Source organism: Micromys minutus (genome assembly GCF_963924665.1).
Source record: "Micromys minutus genome assembly, chromosome: 30".
Taxonomy (NCBI): domain Eukaryota; kingdom Metazoa; phylum Chordata; class Mammalia; order Rodentia; family Muridae; genus Micromys; species Micromys minutus.
Window position 1 is genome coordinate 12,105,476 of NC_137965.1, and position 23,999 is coordinate 12,129,474.

General features: G+C 43.2%; 1 protein-coding gene across 2 annotated transcripts in view; it reads right to left on the reverse strand.

Annotated features, from left to right (window-relative positions):
* Positions 1–21,849, reverse strand: part of LATS1 (large tumor suppressor kinase 1) — a 34,538-nt gene extending 12,689 nt beyond the window's left edge. The window contains exons 1-4 of one of the 2 annotated variants that reach the window (XM_080941870.1): positions 21,633–21,849; positions 9,684–10,159; positions 5,619–5,766; positions 177–1,687 (exon numbers count right to left, since the gene is read on the reverse strand). In XM_080941870.1, the coding sequence (XP_080797996.1) occupies positions 177–1,687; positions 5,619–5,766; positions 9,684–10,031 (2,007 nt within the window). In that variant the 5' untranslated portion in view covers positions 10,032–10,159; positions 21,633–21,849. Of the gene's footprint in view, positions 1–176; positions 1,688–5,618; positions 5,767–9,683; positions 10,160–21,632 lie in introns of those variants that run through there. The other variant, XM_080941871.1, reaches the window with a different exon arrangement.
* Positions 21,850–23,999: the final 2,150 nt, after the last annotated feature.

Here is a 23,999-nt window from a genome sequence, read left to right on the forward strand (position 1 = left end):
TATTACAGGAATGCTGAAGAAATCACTGAAAATGCTATAATCAAAAATTCTCACAAAGTGAGATAATTTACTCAAATTATTGACAACACACTACATTTACTACAAGAATACTAGAGCCTAGAATTTTAAAATACCAAGGAAAAAGATGATCAAGTTTGAGAATATTTTAAAGTTACCCGCATCATTTCATTTTCTAGCTGCTTCTTCCGATGCAGACGCTGCTGATGAGACTTCAGGACATTCTCTACGTGTTGCTCCATGAAGAATTTAAAGGCCTGTGGGGAGTAACTCTGAATGCGAGATTCCCTTCGCTCGTCATCCTTCTTGTTTCTCCGAACAGTGATAGGTGAAGTTGTGATCTGTTTCTTTTCTTTATCCCCAGGGTCAGCACTGTCTGAATTCTTTTCACCATCATCTTCCTTGGGTAAGCTAGGCCGATCATCTTTGCAGGGTTTACTTCCTGACTCATACGGAGCAGATGGATTTTGGTGTAGCAGATGTTTTGGATAAGGTGGTGGTGGACCCTGATAGCTTGGAGCTTCAGCAACAGGTGGGATGACAGGCACATTTGAAGCTGTACCCTCAGAGAAAGGGTTAGGCTGAACGGTCTGAACTGGCTGTGGCATCCAAGAAGGATGGGTTGGGGCTAAGGCAGTCTGCAACTCTGGTTTCAGAACACGCATGCTTTTCACAGGCTGTTGAATAGGAGCTGGTGTGACCGCAGTGACCGTAGTGGCAGAAGGCTGAGAACTGGCAGAGTGACTTGCTCTGTTTCCTAATGGGTTATTGAAAGAATTTGACCTCACTGGTATGTTAGGTTGCCATGTAGGAATTTCATGCCCGCTGCTCGGGGATGACTGCACAGGAGCAGAAGAGGACTGGGGCCAAGTTGTCTGCAGTCCAGGGACATTAATATTGTAAAGCTCCATGTTATGACTGTTCCTGTTGGGCACCATCATCGACTGAGGGACATTTCCATTGGCGTATGATGGTGGAACAGCAGAACCCCCTGTTTGTAAAGCAGAAGGGCTTTGTCCATTAGCTGGGGTCAGAGGATATGGAGGTGGTGGCTGCCGATTCACAGCACCAGTGGGGATAACATTTTGGTGCATGATAAAATCAGTCTGGCCACCACCATTCTGAACTCCAGGTCTTCCTGGTGGAAAGTTAAATTTGCTAGTACTTTGCATGATGATTGGTTGTCTACCAACTGGAACAGAATTAATGCCTCTCTGTCCCTGGTTAGGGGGATTCATGGGAGAAGTGTTAAGAGCTGGTGGAGGGTAGCCCTCTTGCCATGCCCCAGGTGGAACAGGAGAGATTCGAGATATTACATATTCCATGTTCCCAGAGTAGCGCTTTGTCTGGGAGTTTGGTTCCCATGACGGGGGAGGTGGAGTTGTGCCTCGTGGAGGTGGGGTCTGGCCTCTTGGAGGTGGTGGAGGAGTAACACTCCTGACTTGAGGTGGAGGTGGGGGGTTCACTCTCTGCCCATTGCTTGGGTGAGCTTGAGCAAATGCCGTAATGCCGGATCCAGACAGAGGTCTTCCTACATCAGCCTGTGAGTTGGGGCTTTCAGAACGATAAACCACATTTTCTCCTAGAGATGGGCCGTGTCTCTGAGGAACTAAAGACTCTTTAGAACCTTTCCAGCTTTGTTTTCGGTTAATTGAATGTTGCACATTTCCTATGATTATAAAAGAGAGAATAGTCATGTTTTTAACCAATCCTTTAAAATTAATCGATCTCAGAATTCCGATACTACTGATACTCAAGTTAAAAAATTGTAGAAAAGGGTTAAGTCAAGAGATCAACCTCACAACATGTTGATTATAGTTAATAATAAACAGTGTATTCTTGGGCTAGAGAAATGACTCAAGGTTAAGAGTGCCTGCTGCTCTTACAGAGGACCTATGTCTAGTTCCCACCCACACGGCAGCTCACAATGCTAACTTCAGCTCTAGGGATCCAAAGCCTTCTTTTGAGGTTCACAGGCACTAGATACTCATTTGTCATATAGCCCAGGCTGGCTCCTAAGTCTGGATCCTCTTGCTATAGACTATCCTGTGCTGGGAAAACAAGGGTATACCAATCCTGCCCAGATCTAAGAGAGCACATTTTAAGGATTCCCATCAAACCCTTCCCCAACAGGTGAGATAGTTCATATGGTAGTTAGCTTGATGTAGCCCTTGTCCCCAAAGGTTATGAAATGAAATCTCAGCAAGTGGTTTTATTTAAAAACATGTTTATTATATCTTATTAATTTTGTGTTATGTGTGTAGATGTACACATACCACAATGTGCATGTGTAGGTCAGAAAAGAACATGAGGGAACTGGTTTTCTCCTTTCACTATGTAGGTCAGAGGGAATCAAAATCAGTTCCTCAGGCTTTGAAGCAAGCGCCTTTACACACTGAGCTATCTTACTAGCACTTACTTGATTTTTTGGTGTTGGTGGTGAGGAGAGACAGGGAGAAATGTTTTTTGAGACATCCAGGATGATTTGGAACTTACATACCAAGTTTGAGGCTTACCAAGGATACAGAGACCTTGCTTTTTTTAATATTATCATCATCATTATAATTATTACTAATGTTTCTCCGTGTAGCCCTGGCTGTCCTGGAACTCGCTCTGTAAACCAGGCTGCCTCTAACTCAGAGATCTGTTTGCTTCCCGTGTGCTGGAATTAAAGGTCTGCACCTACACTGCTTGGAATTGTGTGTACGTAACTCTGCCCGTGAGTGCAGGTGCCCTTGGAGCTGGAGTTATAAGCCGCTAGACAGGTGCTAGGACTCTTCAAAAGCAGTACACATTCCTTTTTGGTTTTTGCTTTTGTTTTTATTTGAATCTTGGTGTGGTTAGTTTGAATAACAAAAATGATTGAGCCCCACAGGCTCACTGGAAGTGGTACTATTTGAAAGGATTAGGACCTGTGGCCTAGGTGGAAGAAGTCTATCACTGGAGGTGGGCTTTGAGATTTCAAAAGATCTAGCCATGCCCATTGGCTTACTCTGTTTTCTTGTTGCCTGCTGATCCAGATACAGAACTCCTGGCTCCTTCTGTAGCATCAAGTCAGCCAGTATGCCACATACTTCCCACCAAGATGATAATGGACTAAACCTCTGAAACTGTAAGGCATCCCCAGTGAAATGTCGTCCTTATAAGAGTTGCCATGGTCATGGTGTCTCTTCACAGCAGTAAACCCTATCTAATACACTTTGTTTTTTATTCCCCACACCCCCCACCCCAAAGTACACATTCTTAACCCTTAAGACTGGAGACCTTGTCTCAAAACAACAACAAAAATTTTAAGGGAGAAATTTAGTTTTGTTAGTATTTTTTTTAAAACAAAACAGTGGGCCCCAAATTGGGGTTGTTTTTGCTTTTGATTCCTTTTGCTTCTGAAGTATTTCCTACCTTGGGGGACACATTTAGATTTTCTCACATGAAAAGCCCCTCCCTCTCCTCTCCTTTTTTTCCTCTCAAATACTAAGGTCTGAACCTGGGGACTCACATTTTTTAGTTTTGCATTTTGAGACAGGGTCCTACAAGATGGCCCAAGTTAGTTTCTGCCTAACGTGCTCGGATTACAAACATGAGCTCATGCTCAGCTTCACTGTGCTCTACCCTCATGTGTGTTATCATTATATAATTTCAACATCTGGATGGATCAATATCCACTGCCCTCACCTCAGCTTTATCAACTCCTGTACTTTATAAAATTATGAAGCTGATTATGGAGATGCATACCTTTAACCTAAGTGTGTGTGTGTGTGAGAAGGAGAGGCAAGTGGATCTCAAATTCAAGGTCAAAATAATCTACATAAAGTTCCAGGACAGCCAGAGCTACATAGTGAGACCCTGAGTCTCAATAATTCATGATTAACTAGAAACTAAAGAAGCCTGAGATCTTCCCCCACCAACAGTTTGATTTACACTGTTGTCTTTACTATCTTCAGTCTGTCCTAAGAAAAACAGCTCTGAAGAGTTGTGCACACTTTTGCTCCTCAGTCAGTTCCAGCTATAATTATGGTCCTACGAATGGATAGCAATGAGTTATTCAAATGTATGTGCCAAATTGTACCTGCTCCAAAATCATTCAGTATGCCAAAGTCTTAATATTGCTCCTCACATGAATAACATATGAATAAATTCTGCTAGTAAGGTTAAATGATACTGCATTGTATTGAATGAAAGGAAAAATGAGTAAAATTCTCTTGTAAGTCAATGGTAGAGAGAAACATGATTGAAAATAGTTAACATATACTTACTAGTATGAGCAAAATCTCAAATTCAACTTCTGACACCAAAAAAAACCAAACTACAAATCCCATAAAAAAACACTGCAAACAGGGCTGAGAAAATGGTTTAGTTGACAGAATGCTTATAACAACACCCATGCAAAAGCTAGGTGATGCACAGGAACCTAAATACTAAGCACTGGGGAGGTGGAAATAAAAGAAATACATGGGATTGCTGCCCAGTCAGTCAAGTGAAATTTGTGAACTTAAAGTCCAGTAAGAGACATTGGGTGAAGAGCAACTTAGGAAGATACCTGACAGTCACTTCTGACCTCCAAACACATGTGCAACTACACATTACCACAAACAAATACATGTGTCTGTCCATACACACATATACACATCAAGACAAAGCCACTGAACAAATGCTGACCAGTACTCGAAGCAATGAAACATAAAATGAGACAGAGCAGGGCATGATGGTGCATGTCTTTAATACCAGCACCTGAAGGCTGAGATACAGGAATCTCTAAAGTTTGAGACCAGCCTAGTCTAAATGATAAGTTCCAGGCCAGCCAAGTCTTCAAAGTGAGACCCAGTCTTATAGATAGGCAGGCAGGCAGGCAGGTGTGGAGAGGTCTTGGGGCTGCTTCTAGACATTTGGCAAGAATTTGACATTGGGCTAGGACAAGGAAGTAGGCTCAAGATGAATACAGCTGAGGAATGTGTTCTTTGTACTTGATGGTCTTGTTGAGACCCTGAATGCAGTGACCATGGGACCTTTGTCTATGCTTTGTTTGTTCTTTAACTATTCTGTCTATGCCTTAGGACGGACCACATTTTTTTTTGTATGTACCAAGAATAATATAAAAACAGAATGGAGAAAAATACACATGCTTTGGTCTCAGAACCAGTTGGAGTCATGTTACAATGTTGTCTAATTGTCTTTTTCTTTTCAATCCTCCCTCAAGACCCTGTTGACTGACTGAGTTGGCTTGGTTAGACAGATTAATGCTACTCCCCCTTTTCTGAACAGCATTATCTATGTAGAGCTTCAAAAAAAAAAAAAAAAAAGAACCTGCCAAGTTCTTTGAAATTTACTGCTAGGAAGTTCAAAGCCTTAAATGTTCAGGTTTAAAAACAAGTGGAGGTACTTGGGGATTTAGCACAGGGATAAATCGTTTGCCTAACATGCCCAAGGACACAGGTTCAGTTTCTAGCACTGGGCAGAAAAAAAAAAAGAAGCAAGGACATCCCCTGCAAATGGTACAGTAGTTAAATAAAGCATGCAGTGACTCTCAATGGATTTGACAGATTCAGGTGTTTTATGCTTTATCATAAAAACAAAAAAGGACAAGGAAAAAAATGATGAGTCACCTGGTTTCATGGTGGCATTAATAGGTCTGGCAGCTACTGCAGCCATCTGCTCTCGACGAGGATCTTGATAACTCATTTTACTAATGAATTCAACAGCTGCTTCTATGCTTCTGTTATTGGTTTTCTGAAGAGCTTGAATAACCATGTCCTGATAGGGAGAACAAAAGTAGAAAGCACAAGAGTAAGCACATAAATCCTAGATATGAAAGACAGTGCCCTAAACCTGGTCGAGTACTCTTTCACTCTCAGTTACCTTGTGTGTGTGTGTGTGTGTGTGTGTGTGTGTGTGTGTGTGTGTGTGTGTGTGTGTGCTTGAGTGCACGAGTGCATGGATGAATGCCAAGGTGAGTGTGTGGAGGTCAGAGGACGACTTGCAATTCTCTCCACTCACTCAGTATTCAAGGGTCCTAGGGATCAAGCTCAGGTCTGCAGGCACCTTATCTATTGAGCCAACTAGCCAGGCCCCAAACCCTATTATTATTGTCTTCTTTGTAATTAACTCTCAAATACTAAAGAAACAAACAAAAAACTTCAAATCTTAGAAGGTGTTTTTCTAATTTATGTAGCACACCTGCCACTTGCTTCCAGTATTAACTTTTTTGAAGTTAAAACAACAATGTAGTTTTATTTTTCACTCTTGCATAAAAAATGATAATCATTTTTATTTATTTTATTTTTCTGTGGTTTTTCTTTCTTTGAATTATTTTATTTATTTTATGTATGAGTACAGTGTAGGTGTCTTCAGACACACCAGAAAGAGACATCAGATCCCATTACAGATAGTTGTGAGTCACCATGTGGTTTCGGGAGTTGAACTCAGAACCTTTAGGAAGAGCAGTCAGTGTTCTTAACCAGAGATGTCTCTCCAATCCAATAAAAAGCAATAAAAATACTAAAGATGGGTGGCAGATAATGGCCTGGCAACTTGAATTCAATCTCTAGAACCCATAAAGATGAAAGGAGAGAACTGAATCCACAAGGTTGTTCTCTGACTTCCAAGTGTGTGGGAGCACATGCCTGCCCCTTATCATGCACACACTTGAACAACAATAAAACATTAAAAAAGACTGTAAAACTCTAAGATGACTTTTTTTTGTATTATTAAACCATTTTATTTTATTTTTCTGTATTATTAAAGCATTTTATTAAGTGCCTTTACCAGTACGTCTAACAGTAAAGGAATTCTTAACTAGTTTCTTCTCTTAAGAGGTTACATCTGCCAAGCATGGGGTGAAAGTCTTTGACCCTGGCACTCTGGCAGAAGACCTGAGTGTGATTCTCTCTAGATTTCAGCCTATGGCTTTGGTGATGACCCTGGCTTTTCATCTGTGTCATGATCTCTCCAGTAGCACACAGTAGCCTTCCACGGGATATAAAATTTAGGATGACCCTGATCATCCCACTGCTACCACACAGTGGGATAATGTGATAATGTCACACAGCCAGGTTTACACTAGTGTAACTAGAACCCTCAACGCAGCACCTTTAACAAGTGCTGTCATTAAAAAACAAAAGTACATAATTATGCCTCCATTTCATGTTTGTAGGAAATAGACTTTAGTGATTACATATTTATATCCTCCAAAAGGCATCAATAACATTTAACATTTATGCCTGTGAAGAAATTAGTCTCGAAATAATTGAACTTTTAATTCAACAGAGTTACCAAAAGTATTCTCAGAAAAAAAGAAAACAAAGATTGGACATAATGGCATAAACCTATAATCCCATTATTTGGGAGGCTGAGGCAGGTGAGTGGTGAATCTGAGGTGAAGCTAGATTAGACAGAGTTCCAAACTAAGTTGAGCTATACAGTAAGACCCTGTTACAAAAATAAAACAAAAACCAACTTACCAAACAAACAAAAAACCAAGCAACTAACTGTTTTGCCTAGTTTTATGTCAACTTGTCATAAACTAGAGTCATTCAGGAAGAGGGGGAAACTGAATTGAAAAATGTCCCCAACAGACTGGTCTGTGGGCTGCAAGCTTATGCAGCATTTGTTGACGGCTGAAGTGAGAGGGCCTAGCTCACTATATGCACAGGTGCTCTAAGAAAGCAAGCTGAGAAAGCTATGAGGAACAAGTCAATAAGCAGCACTCGTCCATAGCTTCCGCTCCACTTCCTGCCTCCAGGTTCATGCTCTGAGTTCCTGCCTTGGCTTTCTGAGCAATGAACTTACAAATTTAAAGGTGAAAAAAGACCCTTTCTCCCCACGCTGCCTTTTAGTCATGATGTTTGATTACAGCACAAGAAAACTATAACTAAAACAGAAACTATAACTAAAACAGGTTCACGGGATATTACTGGGACAAGATTGGCCATGTTTTAGAAAGGACTATAGAGAGACTGAAATTCTGGGTAAGATAATGCTTATGAACTGCTGTGGAAACCTGGAAGATAATGCTGGGGTTAAAAACAAACAAACAAACAAAAAACACCTGTGATTAAGAAGAGACCCCAGCATCACTGAAGTAAAGTATTCTGGAAAGTGTTTCCTCAGGATAAGTACACAGAAGCTGTGGTCCAGAGAGTTGAGGATTTAGATATACCTTGTGCTAAGAGCCAAACTTGGCATAGAAACTCATAAGTTTCCCAGGTGGTATTAGTTTTGAAGGCATGCTGCAGAGTAGCTGAGGCTTTGTACTGTGAGAGGCCAGGAAAGGTTAGTAGTGAATGTGTAACCTCAGTTGAAGTAGAAGCCCAGGAATTTGAAGAGGTCATGGAGAGAGCTGAAGACTGGTACCAAGTAGCAGAGTCAGAATCCCTGTAAAGTGCCTAGAACATGGAGCCCGGTTATACTGGAGACCCAAACACTTTGAAGATGCCAGTATAATCGGATGACTGCCGAGGACAATAGTGCTGTGGAGTGATGCCAGCCGGAACCCAGGGGACAATCTACACGCAGTGTGGATGGCAGAGCCAGAGAAGTGGCACTGCCAAGGCCCAAGGAGCCCAGAGAATCATGAGTGGGTCCCATACATCAAGTACCGACCCTTTTTTTATTATACTGCTGAGCTTTGGTTTTGTTTTGATCTGACTGTAACTATGTCCTGGGCCTTCCTTTTTGAAATTAAAAAGTACATGAGTTATTTTTTATTTTACAAGAGCCCATAGTTATCCCAGGACTTAAAAATCTTCCTAACTCAAGTGTTCCCAGAGCTACCATGAGCCACCATGCCTGGATGTGACTCCTGATTATTTACCATTAGTTACATTTTACATATCTAATTTTTAAAAAATAATTTATGCATACGAGTATTTGCCTGAGTGTATGCATCTGCACCATGTGTTTGAGAAGACCAGAGGAGGGTAAGGAATCCCCTGGAACTGGAGTTATAGATGGTTGTAAACCTCCATGTAGGTGCAAACTTGGGTCCTCTAGAGGTGCGGTCAGTGCTCTTAACCTGTGAGTTCTGGTCTGTACACAACTGATTTCTATCTAAAATGACTTATGTCATCTAAAATAATCACAAAGCATGTTGTGAGAAACAGATTTTATTAATAATCTAAACAAAATGTGATTAGCTATGTTATGAAAAGGTTTCACAAGGAGCTCTGGAATGGACAGTAAAGACTTGGTTTTCTTAACCAGAACTAAAATCTAAGTAGTTTGGGGGAATTAAAGCTGGATCTGAATGCTAACAATATACTTCTTAGTTACTGTAACTCTCCCTGTGAGGAGTCCAGACTTCACAGCCTTGGTGCCCAGGGACAGCTAAGACCACAACGTCCATACTGCAGGCTGCGACCAAGCCCATCTTCACCTGCAGCCTTCCTCAACTGCATCTCCATTGGTGAGGTTTCATGACCTCACCAACAGAAGCTCCAGGATTTGGGGCTAGTACAGAAGAAACTGAAGAAATAACAATCATTTTGTTATACTAATTAGTAAGATTATTAATATAGTATTCTTTGTTAATGGAACACGCAAATTTAAATGTATAGTTAAGTCCTCTCAAAAGGAACTTCCTTATGAGCTCTCCTGGAAGTTGTTTGCCTCGCAGGATAAGAAAGGCCATTTGTGGAGTTTTTGTTTGTTTGTTTGTTTTTAAAAGTTCTTACCTCATCAAAGCCAGCAGCCTGCAAATCCTGAAACATCTGTGGATTAACTTCTGAAGGGCTCCGGGAAGAACTCGTCTCATTTGCGAACGGTAGTAGAGAGTTTCGGATTTCTTGCAAGGCTTTATGATGTGTGCCAAATTTGGGTGGATTTCTCACCTGCCTGGGATCCTCAGTCGACATCTTGCTCAGGTTCTGCTCGGCCTTCGCAGCATCAGATGGTCTTGATAAGTTCCTGAGGGATTCTCGGATCTCCTGCAGCATATGTCGGCTGCTGCCAGGGTAGTTGCTGGCAGGGAAGGTCTTAGGCCGCATCTGTCTGAACCCTTCTGGCTTTTCACCCCTCTTCATGAAAGCATTTATATGTGACCCCTGCAAAGTACTTCAGGAGCTAGCCCAGACTCAAAGCGTCCTTCTGACCAAGGTGGAAGAGGAAGTTCCCAGGAATGTTAAAATCCTTTACAGTGGAAGTAACTAACCTAGGAAAGAAAAGACACAAACAAAGCTAGAGTGATTGATGAAGCAGTTTGTTGAATTAGGGAAAACCTGCACTGTTCTGGGAGTTGATAGCTCCCAGTGGAAGCTCAAACTACATGACGAAGTACTGTACAATCAAGTTAAGTTACTACACCTCAGTGTCTACTTCCTAGTTTCTAAAGTGCATTTAAATTATTTCTAACTAGCAGCAATTGTGAGAAATAAATAAATAAACCTTCAGACTGATTTAGAAAGTAAAGCATATATAAATGTAAAGGATTACTAAGTGAACCTTAAGCAACCCCTCCTCCAATTTTAAATCTTGGAAATTAGACTTCTATTTAAGATTTACTTAGAAGGGTATTAGTGCTTTTAAAAAGGTTTATACACTAGTTTTTCAGAAGATTCAAAACCAACTTTTAGGTTTACTCCCAAACTACAGGATGTGGATAAGAGTATCTACAGCCTGGGGTTAAAACACAGGTTCAGGCTTGCAGTAAATGCCTTTCCTCAAAGAGCCACCTCACTGGCCTCCAGTTGGTTGTTTTTAAAAAATACACTGCAGCAGAGACTTCATCCATACAGTACCTCCTGTCTTCCTGGGCAGCTCCAACAAAAGCCTTTGGAACAGGTGTCACATGTCTCAGTTTTGAACTAAGGCAGTTAAAAGTTTGACTGCATTCCTTGTTTCAAGGATATTGACAGGACTCATTGTGAAATGGTGGAATTGTAACATGGAGGGAGGGTGCATCTCTAAATCACTACACGTTCCATTAGACATGTGAGCAAGGCAGAAACCTCTGTTGGATTAAACTATCAATATTTTCTTATTTTTATTTCTAAAACTCAGTATTAGTATGGCTTGAATATGACATGTCCCGAGAACTTTAGGAAGTGCATCCTAAATGAAGACCGGAGTCCCCGAAGGAGCATCCCTAGAGGGCTAGTTTTGTCCCTTTCTGACCTCCTCACTGGTTGTCATGTGAGACGTCCAAACACACCCAACTCAAACTTCCAAAACTATGAACCACCATATTTTTCCTCCCCTACCTTATCCAAAGTAATTTGTCACAGTGACCAAAATTCTGGGAGAGAGGCCAGTCAGACAGATGTCTCAGCCAGTAAATATTCTTGCTGCCAAGACTGATTACCTGGGTTTAGTTCTTAGGATCCACCATGCAATAAGGCAGTAATTCCCCAAAGTTGTCCTCTAACCATCACATGTACCATGGCATGTACAAATGCATACACATCCATATAAGTAAATGAAATAAAAACATTTTAAACTCTACTTATAATCACGTCTGGGCCTTTTGCTAACACCAAATGTCATATCTGTTCTCAATAGGAATCTTCCTGAGAACAATATATTAGATAGGTTTTTGGAGCTGAAATATAAACTGGCACTTGTCTTATTCACTCACACACCAGCCTAATATTGTGGTACCTCCAGGCAGTCACCCCTCCAGGGGACTAAAACCAGTAGGGGCTCACTTTGTAGCTAAAAACACTCTTGAGGCCTCACTATGTTAGAAGAGCATACACGCTTTGTAAGCAACCACGTGTGTTTACACTCAGTGAACTGTTTTTCCACCTGGGCTGTAAAGCACACATAAAAGCTTACTTGTATGAAAATATTCTTAAATGAAAAAAAAAAAAAACTAACAAAATTAGTATCGAAGGAGGGGGGTATTGCTCTGATTGACCATATGGTTCAGAAGCCTTGGGTATTGTTTTAGAGGAAGAATTTAGAACTTGGAGAATCTGGGCTAGAGAGGCTCTGGAGTGACATGAACAGAGCCAGAGCGGAACTCTGGTCCAAAGGCAAAGCCAGAGGAGTAGAAGAAACACAGGTAGAAAAGGCTATGCTCATAAGATTTCAGATGGAACGGAACTCCACTGAGAACCCAACTAAAGGTCATTCATTGTGTTGCATTCTGGCCAAGAATGTGTCCAGATAAATTTCCATTAGGCTGAATGTAAAGGTGATGAATTAATGTTTAATTTCACTGGAGTTCACACTACGACTTGGTTATTGCTGACTTTCTTAGCCAGACTTAGTTTGAGAAAGTTTTTTAAAAAAAAGTGTAGCTTGGCCAGAAAAGGGAAATAGTTTTAGACAATAATGGTATGGTTGGTGGGCAGTGGTGATGCATGCCTTTAATCTCAGTACTTGGGAGGCAGATCTCTGAGTTTGAGGCCAGCCTGGTCTACATAGCAAGTTTCAAGAAAGTCAGGGGTACACAGAGAAACTTCCTTGGAGGGGATAAAAAGAAAGAAACCACAAGGCTAGAAAGATGGCTCAGTGGTTAAGAGCGCTGACCACGATTCAGAGGACCAGGGTTCAGGTCCTAGCATCTACCTGGCAGCTTATACCACCTGTAACTCCAGTTCCAGAGGATCCCTTACTCACCTCTGGCCTCTCCCAGCAACAGGGTTGCAAGTGGTACACAGTCATCACATACAGGCAAAACACTCATACACATGCATACACACACACACACACACACACACACACACACACACACACACACACACACAAAGAAAAGGAATTCACTGCTTTGGGTCAGGATAGTAAGGAAGATGCTTTGAAGGTATCTCAGATATTAGCCAGATTCCACCCATCGAAGGCAACCATTTTTTACTCAGAAAAGAGTAAACACGCCTGATTTCTATCAGGAAGACAGAACTTCTGGGGTGGCCTGCTTTCAGAGAGCTGCTTACAAAGATCTTTTTCCAGAACTCATTTCACTGTGCTCAGTCACTCAGGTACTCATAGCCAGCGTACCTATGCAGCTAGGAGTTGAGCTTGTAGAGACCTCTGTAGTATTCAAAATTCAAGTTACAGGATTTTAAAAAGGAAACCCAGAATACTAGGTAATATGTAACTATGCTAAAGTTTTTGCAGGCAGCCTTGGAAAGACCAGTGCAAGAAATTGTTGAAGCAGAAACCTAGAAATACAATGGGGATTCCAGAATGTTGGAGTATGGAACATAGGTCAAGGAAAGACGCAATCGGTGAATGAAGCCAGCTCAAGAAATAGGCCATATCCAAAGAGCAAAGCCATGGTGAAAGGATATGTGGACCCATGGGGCTCCATATTGTTATCACGTGCCCAGATGCCAGGGCTTTCTTAATATTTGCCCTGCTAGTTTGGGGTCTTTCTTTGCTTCCATTCCTCTTTATTTTTAAGATTTATTTATTTATTTTATGTGTGTACACTGTCACTCTCAGACACACAGCAGAAGAAGGTATTGGACACATATGGTTGTGAGCCACCATGTGGTTGCTGGGAATTGAACTCAGGACCTCTGGAAGAGCAGTCAGTGCTCTTAACCACTGAGCCATCTCTCCAGCTCCCCATTCCTCTTTTGAAAATAGGTTTATTCTGTGTCACTGTGCATTTGAAATAAGTAATTTGCTTTTTTATTTTATAAGGGCTCACAATTATGAATTTGTCTTGAGTCTTGGTGGAAACTGTAGTGAGAATTTTAGTTTCTTTAAAAACACAGAAATATCATGTTTTTGTTTTAATCCCAGGCGTGGGGATATGGGGCTTCTTAGGACTATCTGAGACAAGTTGACTATGATTTGCCTCTTGCTCTAGCAGAGGTGTGGTTTTGTTAGCTACAGATAGTCTCTGCAATTGTGTGCTGCTTGGAATTCTGGGAACTTTTCAGAGGTTATATAAATGCTAGAGCCTCATAGGTAGGGTTGTGTAGTTAAAATTAAGAGGGCAGGCACAAAGCCTGTCATTGGATGAGAAGGAAGGGTGGGTGGGAACAAAGAGGAAGAAAGGAGCATCTAGGAGAGGAGGCAAGATGGAGGAAGAGGAGGATGACCCGCTGCATGTCTCTACATAGCTAAGGTTGTTAAGAATATTTTATATGGGATGAAATTGTATAGGATGATTTGTCTTGTTATCAATTGGATCAGGGTTTATTGTGTGGTATTCTCCTTCACATGGTGACTCAGTTGAATTCAAGAGAAGGTACAGTGGCAGGATGCACCATGCCCGCCACAAAATTGGGATGGGTGGGCCTAGTGTGGCAGCGACCCACCAAGGCAATTGAGAGAGGGTAGCCAGGAGAGTGGGACCAGGAGGTGGCAAAAGGAAACGTGAGCAGAGGCAAGACTGCAGATGAGATGCATATATGTTAGTTCTATATAGCGCCCCCGCCCAACGTGCTAGAGCTAACATGAGTGAGACTGCCCAGGTCAATGAGAACCTGGGGGCAGTGTGGAACAGTGACATGTTGGAACCCTTCTGAAACAAGCTGTGGGTTGTTCAGGGGGCTTAATTGCAGTTTGTTAGTAGTACTTAGGAAATAAGAAATTACATTCAGGGCTCTCTTCCCTAAATCCTTTTATCTCTCCTATGTAGGATGATGTCATTATACAACAAGGCGGGTCCAGGCTATCATTAGATGAGAAGGAAAGGTAGGTGAGGAAAAGTCTAGGAAGGAGAAAGGAGGAGGCAACATGGAAGCAGATGTGGATGCTTCTGGTGCATCTCTATATGGATAAGGTTGTTAGGAATATTTTATAAGGGATGGAATTATATAGGATCATTTGACTTATCTAGGCAGGCAAATTACATCACACCAATTGGATCAGACTATTTTGGTGTGTACTTTGATGTGGTGACTTAATTGAGTTTAAAGTGGCAGGACTCACAAAGCCCGCCACAGAGTTGGGATATGTGTGTGAAAGGTTTGGCAATAACACGCCAAGAGAAAGTGAGTGAAAACAACACACTGCTGTAGTCATGGACCACCCAGGACAGAAACAGTGGGTCAAAAGAAAGAAGCTGGGGTCTGTGAGTACTTAGAGGCAGTGTGGAGCTGCCAAGATAAAGATACCCCACAGTGCCATTGGTCCTATGGTTGCCGGAACTAGTGTGGGATAAAAGGTTACCATATTTTATTTTTACAGCAACAGTCCTATCTAGTGACAAGGTATGAAACCAGGAGGAGGTGGGGAGACAAAGGGTGGCAAAAAGATCATAGGAGACTTTTAGGTTTTTTGTTTTGTTCTCCCGACCCTCACCCCTAAAACAGGGTTTCTCTGTGTAGCTCTGGTCATTTTGGAACTTGCTCTGTTGACCAGTCTTGCCTCAAACTCAGGGATCAACCTGCCTCTGGCTCCTAAGTGCTGGGATTAAAAGGCCTATGCCAGCACCTCCTGGTGAGATTTGGGAATTTTTAAAAAGGTTAGAATTATAGACACTATAGTCGTACTTGGGGGAAAACCTGAGAGCATTTTGCAATGAACACAAGCCTCTGGGGCTGGTGTAGGGCATGCCTGCACACGCCCGCTCTTAGTCAAAGCCCATGTGCCCAGCTGGTGACCCTTTTTGGAAGGTTCCAGAAACTTAAGGCAGTAAAGCCTAGTTGGAAGAAGTCAGTCACCTAGTTTTGTCCTTGCAGCTGAACCCTGTTCCAAGCCCCTTTCTGTCTCTACTTCTTCCTAGCTGTCATGATGTTTGATGTTTTGCCCTGTCCTTATCAAGATGGACTAAGACCAGGGAAAGTGTAAGCCACAATGTATCTTAACTCCTCTGTTTAGCTGAGATATGTTATCAGAAGAATGAAAGTGTATCACAAGTATTAATAATAACGTGGAAATCAAAGATGGCGTAAATAAGAACAAGCAGAGACTATTAAAAACTTGCCATTTGGCTGGAGAGAGATGGCCTAGTGGTTAAGAGCACTGACTGCTCTTCCAGAGGTCCTGAGTTCAAACCCCAGCAACCATCTGTAATGGAGATCTGATGCCCTCTTCTGGTGTGTCTGAAGACAGTTACAGTGCCATAATAAGAGAGTCAGCCAATATCACTGTATAGAGATAAATGGGCAAGCAGGAATGAAACAATGAAGAAAAGAAAGGGAGGTGGAGAGAAGGCTCAGTGGTTAACAGTGCTTGCTGCTCTTTCAGAGGACCTGGGTTCAGTTCCTAACACCCACATGGTGGTTGACAACCATTCCTAGTTCAGTGCCAGGGGGGGTTTGACACCCTTTCTGGGCATTAGACATGTACATATTATGCAAGAAAAACACTTGTAAACATAAAGTAAATCTATTTTTAACTACAAGAAGACTTTAGGTAAATTCTAATTGTAGGTCACTGGCAAGAGGAAGATGCAGGTAGGCTAGCTAGAAGTAGGCATCTTGTTTGGTTAGTTTGAGAACATACCTGACTTTTAAAAACTGGCTCTGAAATGGAAGTAGATTGAACTTTCAGCTACAGCAGTTAGAATCCTAGTATTCTATACAATCTGCCATTGTTGTTTGTATATTTATTATTTGATTATAAAGTAATGCTGGAGGCTAGGAAAATGGAGTCATAGTGACAAACTATTCCCACAAGCCATGGTTTGGTACTAGGCACTGTGGGGCATGCATGTAACTTGGGAGGCAGAAGCCGCATTCCCAATTCTGGCCCAGCCTGGTCTACACAATACCCTGTCAGAAACAAAACATCTGCTGCTTGTTATAGCTGACATGATGACAAAGAGCCTTACCTTATAGTCCTATGGAAAGATGAGACTCTTACAAGATTATATTGACTGCTATTGGCTAATTGATAATATGCAGTTGTATGCCATATATTGATCTTCTATCCAGCAACAGGCAGTAGGTAAGACACTATTACTAATGCTATAAAACCAATTCCTATCACCAGGTAGTGTCATCTCACCACCATGCATCACTCTTGTTTGTGGTGATGAAGTAAACACACTACTGTGCCAACAGGCGTGCAACATGATAACACATAATTATGTTCAGTATGTAATAGTTGACAATGAAGATAAAAGACTATGCTCCTGGGTCATGTACTTATTATGCTATCATTAGAGTACACTCAGTAGGGACCGAGTGAAGTCCCGAGTGGATATGTGCTGTTGACATGGGCACTGCCATGGGAAGGACCCGGACCCCAGACCTGTAAGGTGTGGTAACACCTTCCCCAGGTGAGGCTCAGAGGGATGGCAAAGTCTTCCTCTTTCATGTCTGAGAATCATGTTGACAGCGTGCACAGAAAAATGTCCATCATAGCTCCCAGTCGCACCCCAGAAATGTTTATACTCTGAAAGATGCTCCCCTATAGACACTGCTCCCAAGATTAGCTAAACCTGTCTTCTTGTTCATTAGTAGACCATAAACCCAGCATCCTAGTCAACTGTATATAAGAAACACTGAGCTTCTAGGGATACTTCACTTCTCTGAGAGCCCAGAACACCAAATGCCAGCTTTTCTGTGACGGTGTGCACCCTTTCTGTATTCCCTCACTGCCCCTCATCACCCTTTACTGGGGTTCCTGGGCCCAAGCTGTGCAAGGATGTGGCACTTACTAAAACCAAAGTGTACAGTCAAACAGTATGCCAAGTGCACACCTGTAATCAAAGCCCAAGGACATCCTTAGCTACATAGTAAGTTCAAGATAAACTCGTGCTATATAAGACTGGAAACCTCAATTACATGACTATTATAGTCCTCAGAATAGGGGAAGTCAATGGCTTTATAGTTTACACACATAAAACATAGTCCTTGAATGTATCAAAGTCAGTTAATAAAAATATACAACAAGCCAGACACAGGAGGGGCAGGTCTGCAATCCCAGCACTAGGAAGCTGAAGGAAGTAGGAACATGAGTTCCAGGCCAGCCTGAGTTACATGGCAAGATCATGTCTCAAACAAAAGAAACCACCTTCAACAATCATGCAATAAACATTTTTGTGCACACAGTTAAGTATTCCTTATGGTAAATTCTCAGAAACAAAGAACTTATGGCTGTAGGTGTAGTTCAGTGGAAAAATGCTTAGCATGTGAGAGCACCTGGGTTCTAGACCAAGCACTGCAAAAACAGACAATAAAACAAAACCCCTGCATATACATGTGTTTATGAAGGGAAACATTTAAAATAAGCCCACTGGGCTAGCAATATACCTTAATAGTAGAGGAATTGTCTTGTATGCCCAGAACCTCAGGTTTGATCTACAAGACCACAAAAAACTAGTTAATAAAATTCTAGAACTGTAAGCTCATCTTCCAGAAAAGTGAATTCATTTAAAACGCCTGAGACAAAGTGTGGCTAGCACAAGCAGGGTCAAGTCTCAATAATCTTTATTACTATGATGACAGGCAAAGAGAATCTTAAGAACTCAAGGCAAACAGCTTACTGCATTAGCTCAAGGGCCGGTGTTGCCAGATTAGAATTTATAACGAACAATTCAATCATGTTACTTCCCGTTACCATTACTATAAATGACTCCTTCCTTCATGGACTCTTTCAACAGCACCCTGCCCAGGTAGGAAGCTTAGCCTTTCCTCTGACCCCCACCCCTGGGTCTCTGAGTAGCCCTGGCTGGCCTAGAGCTTCCTATGCAGACCAGGCTAACTTCAAACTCAGAGATCTGCCTGTTTCTGCCTCCAGTTGGACTCTCAACTTTTCAACTGACTAGCCGTGTGACCCTGGGCAAGCTACCTAGCTTCTGTGCCTATTTTTCATCTTCACATATGTGCAGAAATTAGGTCTATCTCATAGGGTTGTTATGAACATTAAATAAGTTAATTGTGAATTTTCAACAAGCACCGGACCAGCTCCCGCCAACAGGGAGGAGTCCTGAAAATTGGCAGCCTTCCTCTGCCCTGACAGAGGACAGTCCATACTCCTGTCCCCAGCCTTCCTCTGCCCTATCAGAGGACAGTTCATTCTCCTATCGCCATACTAGTACTTTGATTCTAACCGAGCCAGATGACTGGCTGTCAGCTGACATGCTTCATGCTTTTCTACTTTAATGTCCTTATTCTTTTGAGTTCCCTAGAGAGCCTCTGCTGTAATTCCTGTAAAAATCGTACTCAATGCTCCTCCTAACAGAAAATCTCTTCAGGATCTACTTATTACCTGAACACAAGACACGTTTTACATGACTCAAATAGAAAGTTGCTTTTGCTATATTCTTAATTTTCCTAGCTCACAGATTCAGAGGATTTGGTGTCTTGAGTGTTTCTTTAGTGGACAAAGAAATAGATCTAGAGGTAAAATGTCATGCATAAGGTATCTTGTAGCCAGCTGGAGGTAATGCTAGAATATTCCACACACTCTAACCTAGCCCAGGGTATTTTCATCGTGCCAATGTTTTAAGCTTTCTAGATTACACTCAAGTTTGACAGGACAGTTAAGGTCTTTAGATTGAAGAAATAAAGCTTCCATTTAAAAAAGAATGAACCTTCTTAAAAATACATTAAACAACAACAACAACCAACAAAATCCCAAACTGGTACAAATACGCAGTAAGATTTCAAAGCTTTACACTGAAGTCAGGTATGGTGGCATATACCTTTAATCACAGAACTCCAGAGGCTGAGGCAGGAGGATGCCTGTGAGTTCAAGTACAGCGAGTTATAGGACCGGTAGGGCTATTACAATAGTTTATAAAGACAATGCTTACATACTTGGTGACTACAGATAGAATGTATTGCTCCTTAGCAGCAGTCCTAAGTGCTAAGAGAGCAGTGCTGACATCTGTCCACAGGCATTCTCTAATTACTTCACAAGAATTAACTGACCAAGGGTTAAGAGATGGCTCTTGGTGGTTAAGAGTACTAGATATCTTCCAGAGGATGTGGTTCCAATCCCAGCACCCATATCAGCAGATCATAATCCTCTGCAACTCCAGTTACTAGAGGACCCAACTCCCTCTTCTGGCCTCAGGGGCACTAGGCACACACATGAGGTACAACATACATGCAGACAAGACCTCCCCACACACAGAAAATACATAAAGAGGAAGGAAGGAGCTGAAGTGAAAGCGGGGATGGGGGCGTAGGCTGGTTTGCAGAGAACTGCTGGGCACGCACTCAGCCAAGGATTAGATCCTCAGCACCACCTAAAACTGAGCCTGGTGGTATGTGACTGTAATCTCAGGAGAATAAATTAATGGTGCAAAGGGAGTTCTAGGCCAGCCTGGGCAACAAAGATCCTGTCTAAAAAACGAATAACAAGGTGAAAACTGCTGAGTGTAGTGGCAAAAGCCTGGGCTACTTAGTGAGATCCTGTCTCAAAGAAGGTGGGGTAGAGGCCTCCTTACCAACCATCTATAAGGTCCTACCGAACAAATGGAAGCCATCACTTACATCTTAATATTCATACTGAATAATGGGCCATTTCTACTTGATAGTGCGTATCACTAAATAAACTGTTGTGGTATACAAAACTCATATAATTACCATATCTAAATGAAATTAAATAATCACAGCAGGAACCACTCAAGATTGTATGTATATAGGACAACAAAGACTGGCTTGAAAAACAGAAACTTAAATGATGAAATAAAGCCAAATATCATACATACAGCTTAGGAGAAAAAAATTATTACTTTGAAGAGTCTCAAGTCATATTCAGTCAATAATGAGGCACAGAAACAGAGCACCTTTCCCAGCCTGTGCCACGATCTAGTTTCTTGCAATAACAGCCTACAAGAGAAAAGCAGACGACTGCCTACTGCCTACCTGCCTTAGAGAATCACCTAGCCATACCACCTACCCGACTACTCACAAGGTAAGAGAAAACGTTAGTTAAAGCAGGAGGAAAACTGATTTCAAAAGACCAGAAACCTCAACATTTGCGGGGGCATGGTGTTGCACACCCCAATCTTAGAGGCGGGCGGATCTTTTTGAGTTCCAGGTCAGCGTGGTCTACATATTGAGTCCCAGGCTAAGGAATACACAGTGAGACTCTGTCTTAAGAAAATTGTAATAACCTTCAATCAATACGCGTATTTTATAAGTCATATTTACAAATGGAGACAAATATTTTAACCTCGTTCCCTTAGAATTCTGCATTAGTGGAGAACTGGCGTAAGTCACCCGAGAGCTATTCTTTTCTTCGCTCCGAGTTCTTTATACAAGGTACAATAAACAATCTTCCAGTACTTAAAAAAGCACCCCCCAACCCCCCCCCCAACGAGTGACACCGTCTCTCCCACCCCCTGCCGCTGAGCTAACAGATTGCAGCGGGCTGGAGAGGTTCCCAGGGCTGCTTCAAAGGTAGACCCCGACTCCAGGCCCGCAGCGAGGCAAAAGAAGTGGGACCGGTTTGGTGCAATCTTGCGTGGAAAAAAAAAAAAACTCCTTTCGCTTCTCTCCCCTTCTAAACCTGGGAGGGGTGACTGTCGTGCCGAGCCGCCACCCGCTCTTCCCAGCCTAGCTCCCTTACGGAGGCCTCAATGCCCCCGGGCTCTCCCCGTGGCGCCGGGTGCGGCCAACCTTCACTTCCCCAGGGCAGGGCTCAGCTCAGGTCAGCGCAATCAGCCCAGTCAGGCCCGGACCCGGCCGGCTGAGCCCGCCGGTCCACTGCGGCCCCTGGACCCCCGCCAGCGGGGATGGGCGTGGGCCCTGCCGGCCACCGCCCCGCCGACAAGGGCTCCCTAGGAGCGTGAGCCCCACCCGCGGCGCCGGCTCCGGACCTACCTGCAGGGGACACTGAGGCTCCTGGACAGCGGCCGCGGGCCCGAGGGCCGGCGCCGCGACGGCCCGGGGCCCCTAGCGTCGCTCGGGGTTCGGATGGGGCAGGGTGGGGACACACGCCGGGGGGCTGCGGCCGGCCAGCGCGGCCCGACGCGGGGTCGCGAGGACCTGGCTCTCCCCTCAGCACCAGGCCATCGCTGCCGCCGCCATTTTGCCTTCCACTCCGTGTCGCCGCTGCCGCTGCCGTCCGCCGCGGGTTTCCCGGATGTGGGCATTTCCCGGCGTCGCTTGCGCGGGGGCCGAGGACTGGGGGCTTCGGGCCGCCCCGCTGGGCCCCGGAGCGAGCGCTCCGCTTGTGGCCTCCGGACCGAGGCTCGCTCGCTGCCCTGTGCCGGGGTGTCTCCTAGACAGTGGAGTCAGTACCACCACGTTCTCGCTCCGCACCGAGACACGCACGGCCCCGGGCGCGACGCGGCGAGCGTGGGTCGCACCAGGAAAGGGCGGTGAACGGCGCTCCGAGACCGCGGACGTCACGAGGCAAGATGTGTAGGGCTTGAATAAAACCCGAGTCTTCGCGAGCTGGGAGCGAATTGTGTTTTTGGAATAAGTGTTCTTGAAACTGGACCTATGGATTTGCAGAGTTCGGGCAACAGATCTGCAGGAGAGGTCATTGTAGGCATAACTGAAGTAACGGGGCCGCTGTCACAAGTTCTGTTTCTCTTGAAATTGAATCTGCCATTCGGGATGCATCCTTGACTTTGGTCTTTCAATGCGTTTTTCTCTTTTGCGGGGGATTAGGTCCAGGTAGGGGATCTCTAGGCCCAAACTCCCAATCTCCTGCCTCTCTCCACCTTTCCTAGTGCTGAGATTCTAAATGGTGCCAGCCAACACTGGCCTGTCTATATCTCCTGTAAATATGAAAAAAAGTCCCCAGTTTTGCTGGTAGGTAATATATGCAATTATTACTTTTTTTCAGATACTCTTTTGTGTTAGACTAAAATAGTAAAAATGTTCACATCCCCGTGTAACCAGGAATTGAACCATGTTATGCAAGTACCCTACCACTGAGCTGTATCCTCAGAACATTTTATAGTTTTCATTAAGTCATCTGGGCTGGCTTTGAACTTGAGATCCTTCTGCCTCGGTCTTCAAGGTAGCTGAGATAATAAGCCTGCTCCACAAAGCTCAATTCTGCTTTTTTTTTTTTTTCTTTCTGAGGTACTGTATCCAAAAGTTCAACTATGAAAACCTCAGATGATCAAATTTAGACAACAGAGAAATACTTTAGTGTGATTGCTGCCATTGCTTTAGGTCTGTTGATACGGTAACATCCCTAACGTGGCTTCAACCCTTTGTGCTGTTGAAATCTTCCTACAAATCAAGGTTCCTACCTTGTGCTTTGGTAGGTAGGTTCAATTTTAAGAGACATGTAATTCAATGGACCATATCTGCTAATTCGAACCATTAAAAACATTTAACCACATGGAGCTGGAACCACTTCTTGAGAAGACTTAGTCACTACTTCAAGCCAGGGTGGAGTGAAAAACTCTAGGGAAAGAAGCAGGGTGAGGGGCAGAGGCCAGGCTGGAACCTAAACCCAGACCTCCAGAGTGGAGTTAAAGCTGGGACAGCAACCAGCATTACCAACTTTGCAATGAAACAGTTATTTTGTCAATATTTTCAGCTTTCAATAACACGAATAATTACTTTTGGAACACTTTCTGTATTTGCTCATTCTTTTTAGATGTTAGAAAGCTTCAGAGAAGTTATAACTCTACTGCCCCGTGTGCACAGCAACCTACCGTGTATACCTGTTTCTGTTGGCTATATAGTTTGTGTTTTTAATATTAAAAAAAAAAAATTGAGTATTTTCTTTGAATGAGTATGCCTGGTGCCTCTGAAGGTCAAGAGGATGTCAGTTCCCCTGGGACTGAAGGTATAGATGGCTGAGTTACCAAGTGGATGCTGGGAATTGAACCTGGGTTGCCTGACTGCTTTTCTTTCGTGTTGCTTTTGTTTTTCCAGAAAGGGTTTCTCTGTGTGGCTCTTGCTGTGCTCTAGACTTTGCTCTATAGACCACAGGCTGGCCCAGAACTCAGATCCACCTGCCTGCCTCTGCCTTCCAAGTGCTGGATTAAATAAAGGTCTACCAAGACTCAGCTGAGTAGCAAATGCCCTTAACAACTAAACTTACTCTAGCCCCTGGCTGTAGAGTTAGTTTTAATTCACAAAGTTTACATGGATTCTACACCACTGTTTATTTTGAGAAACTGTCAAGTTAAATGAAAGCATGTGTTAAACGGCACTGGGACTCTCCAACGCTCTCAAGATCTTTTACTGTCAGTCACTGATCAGATTCTAATAGTGCTG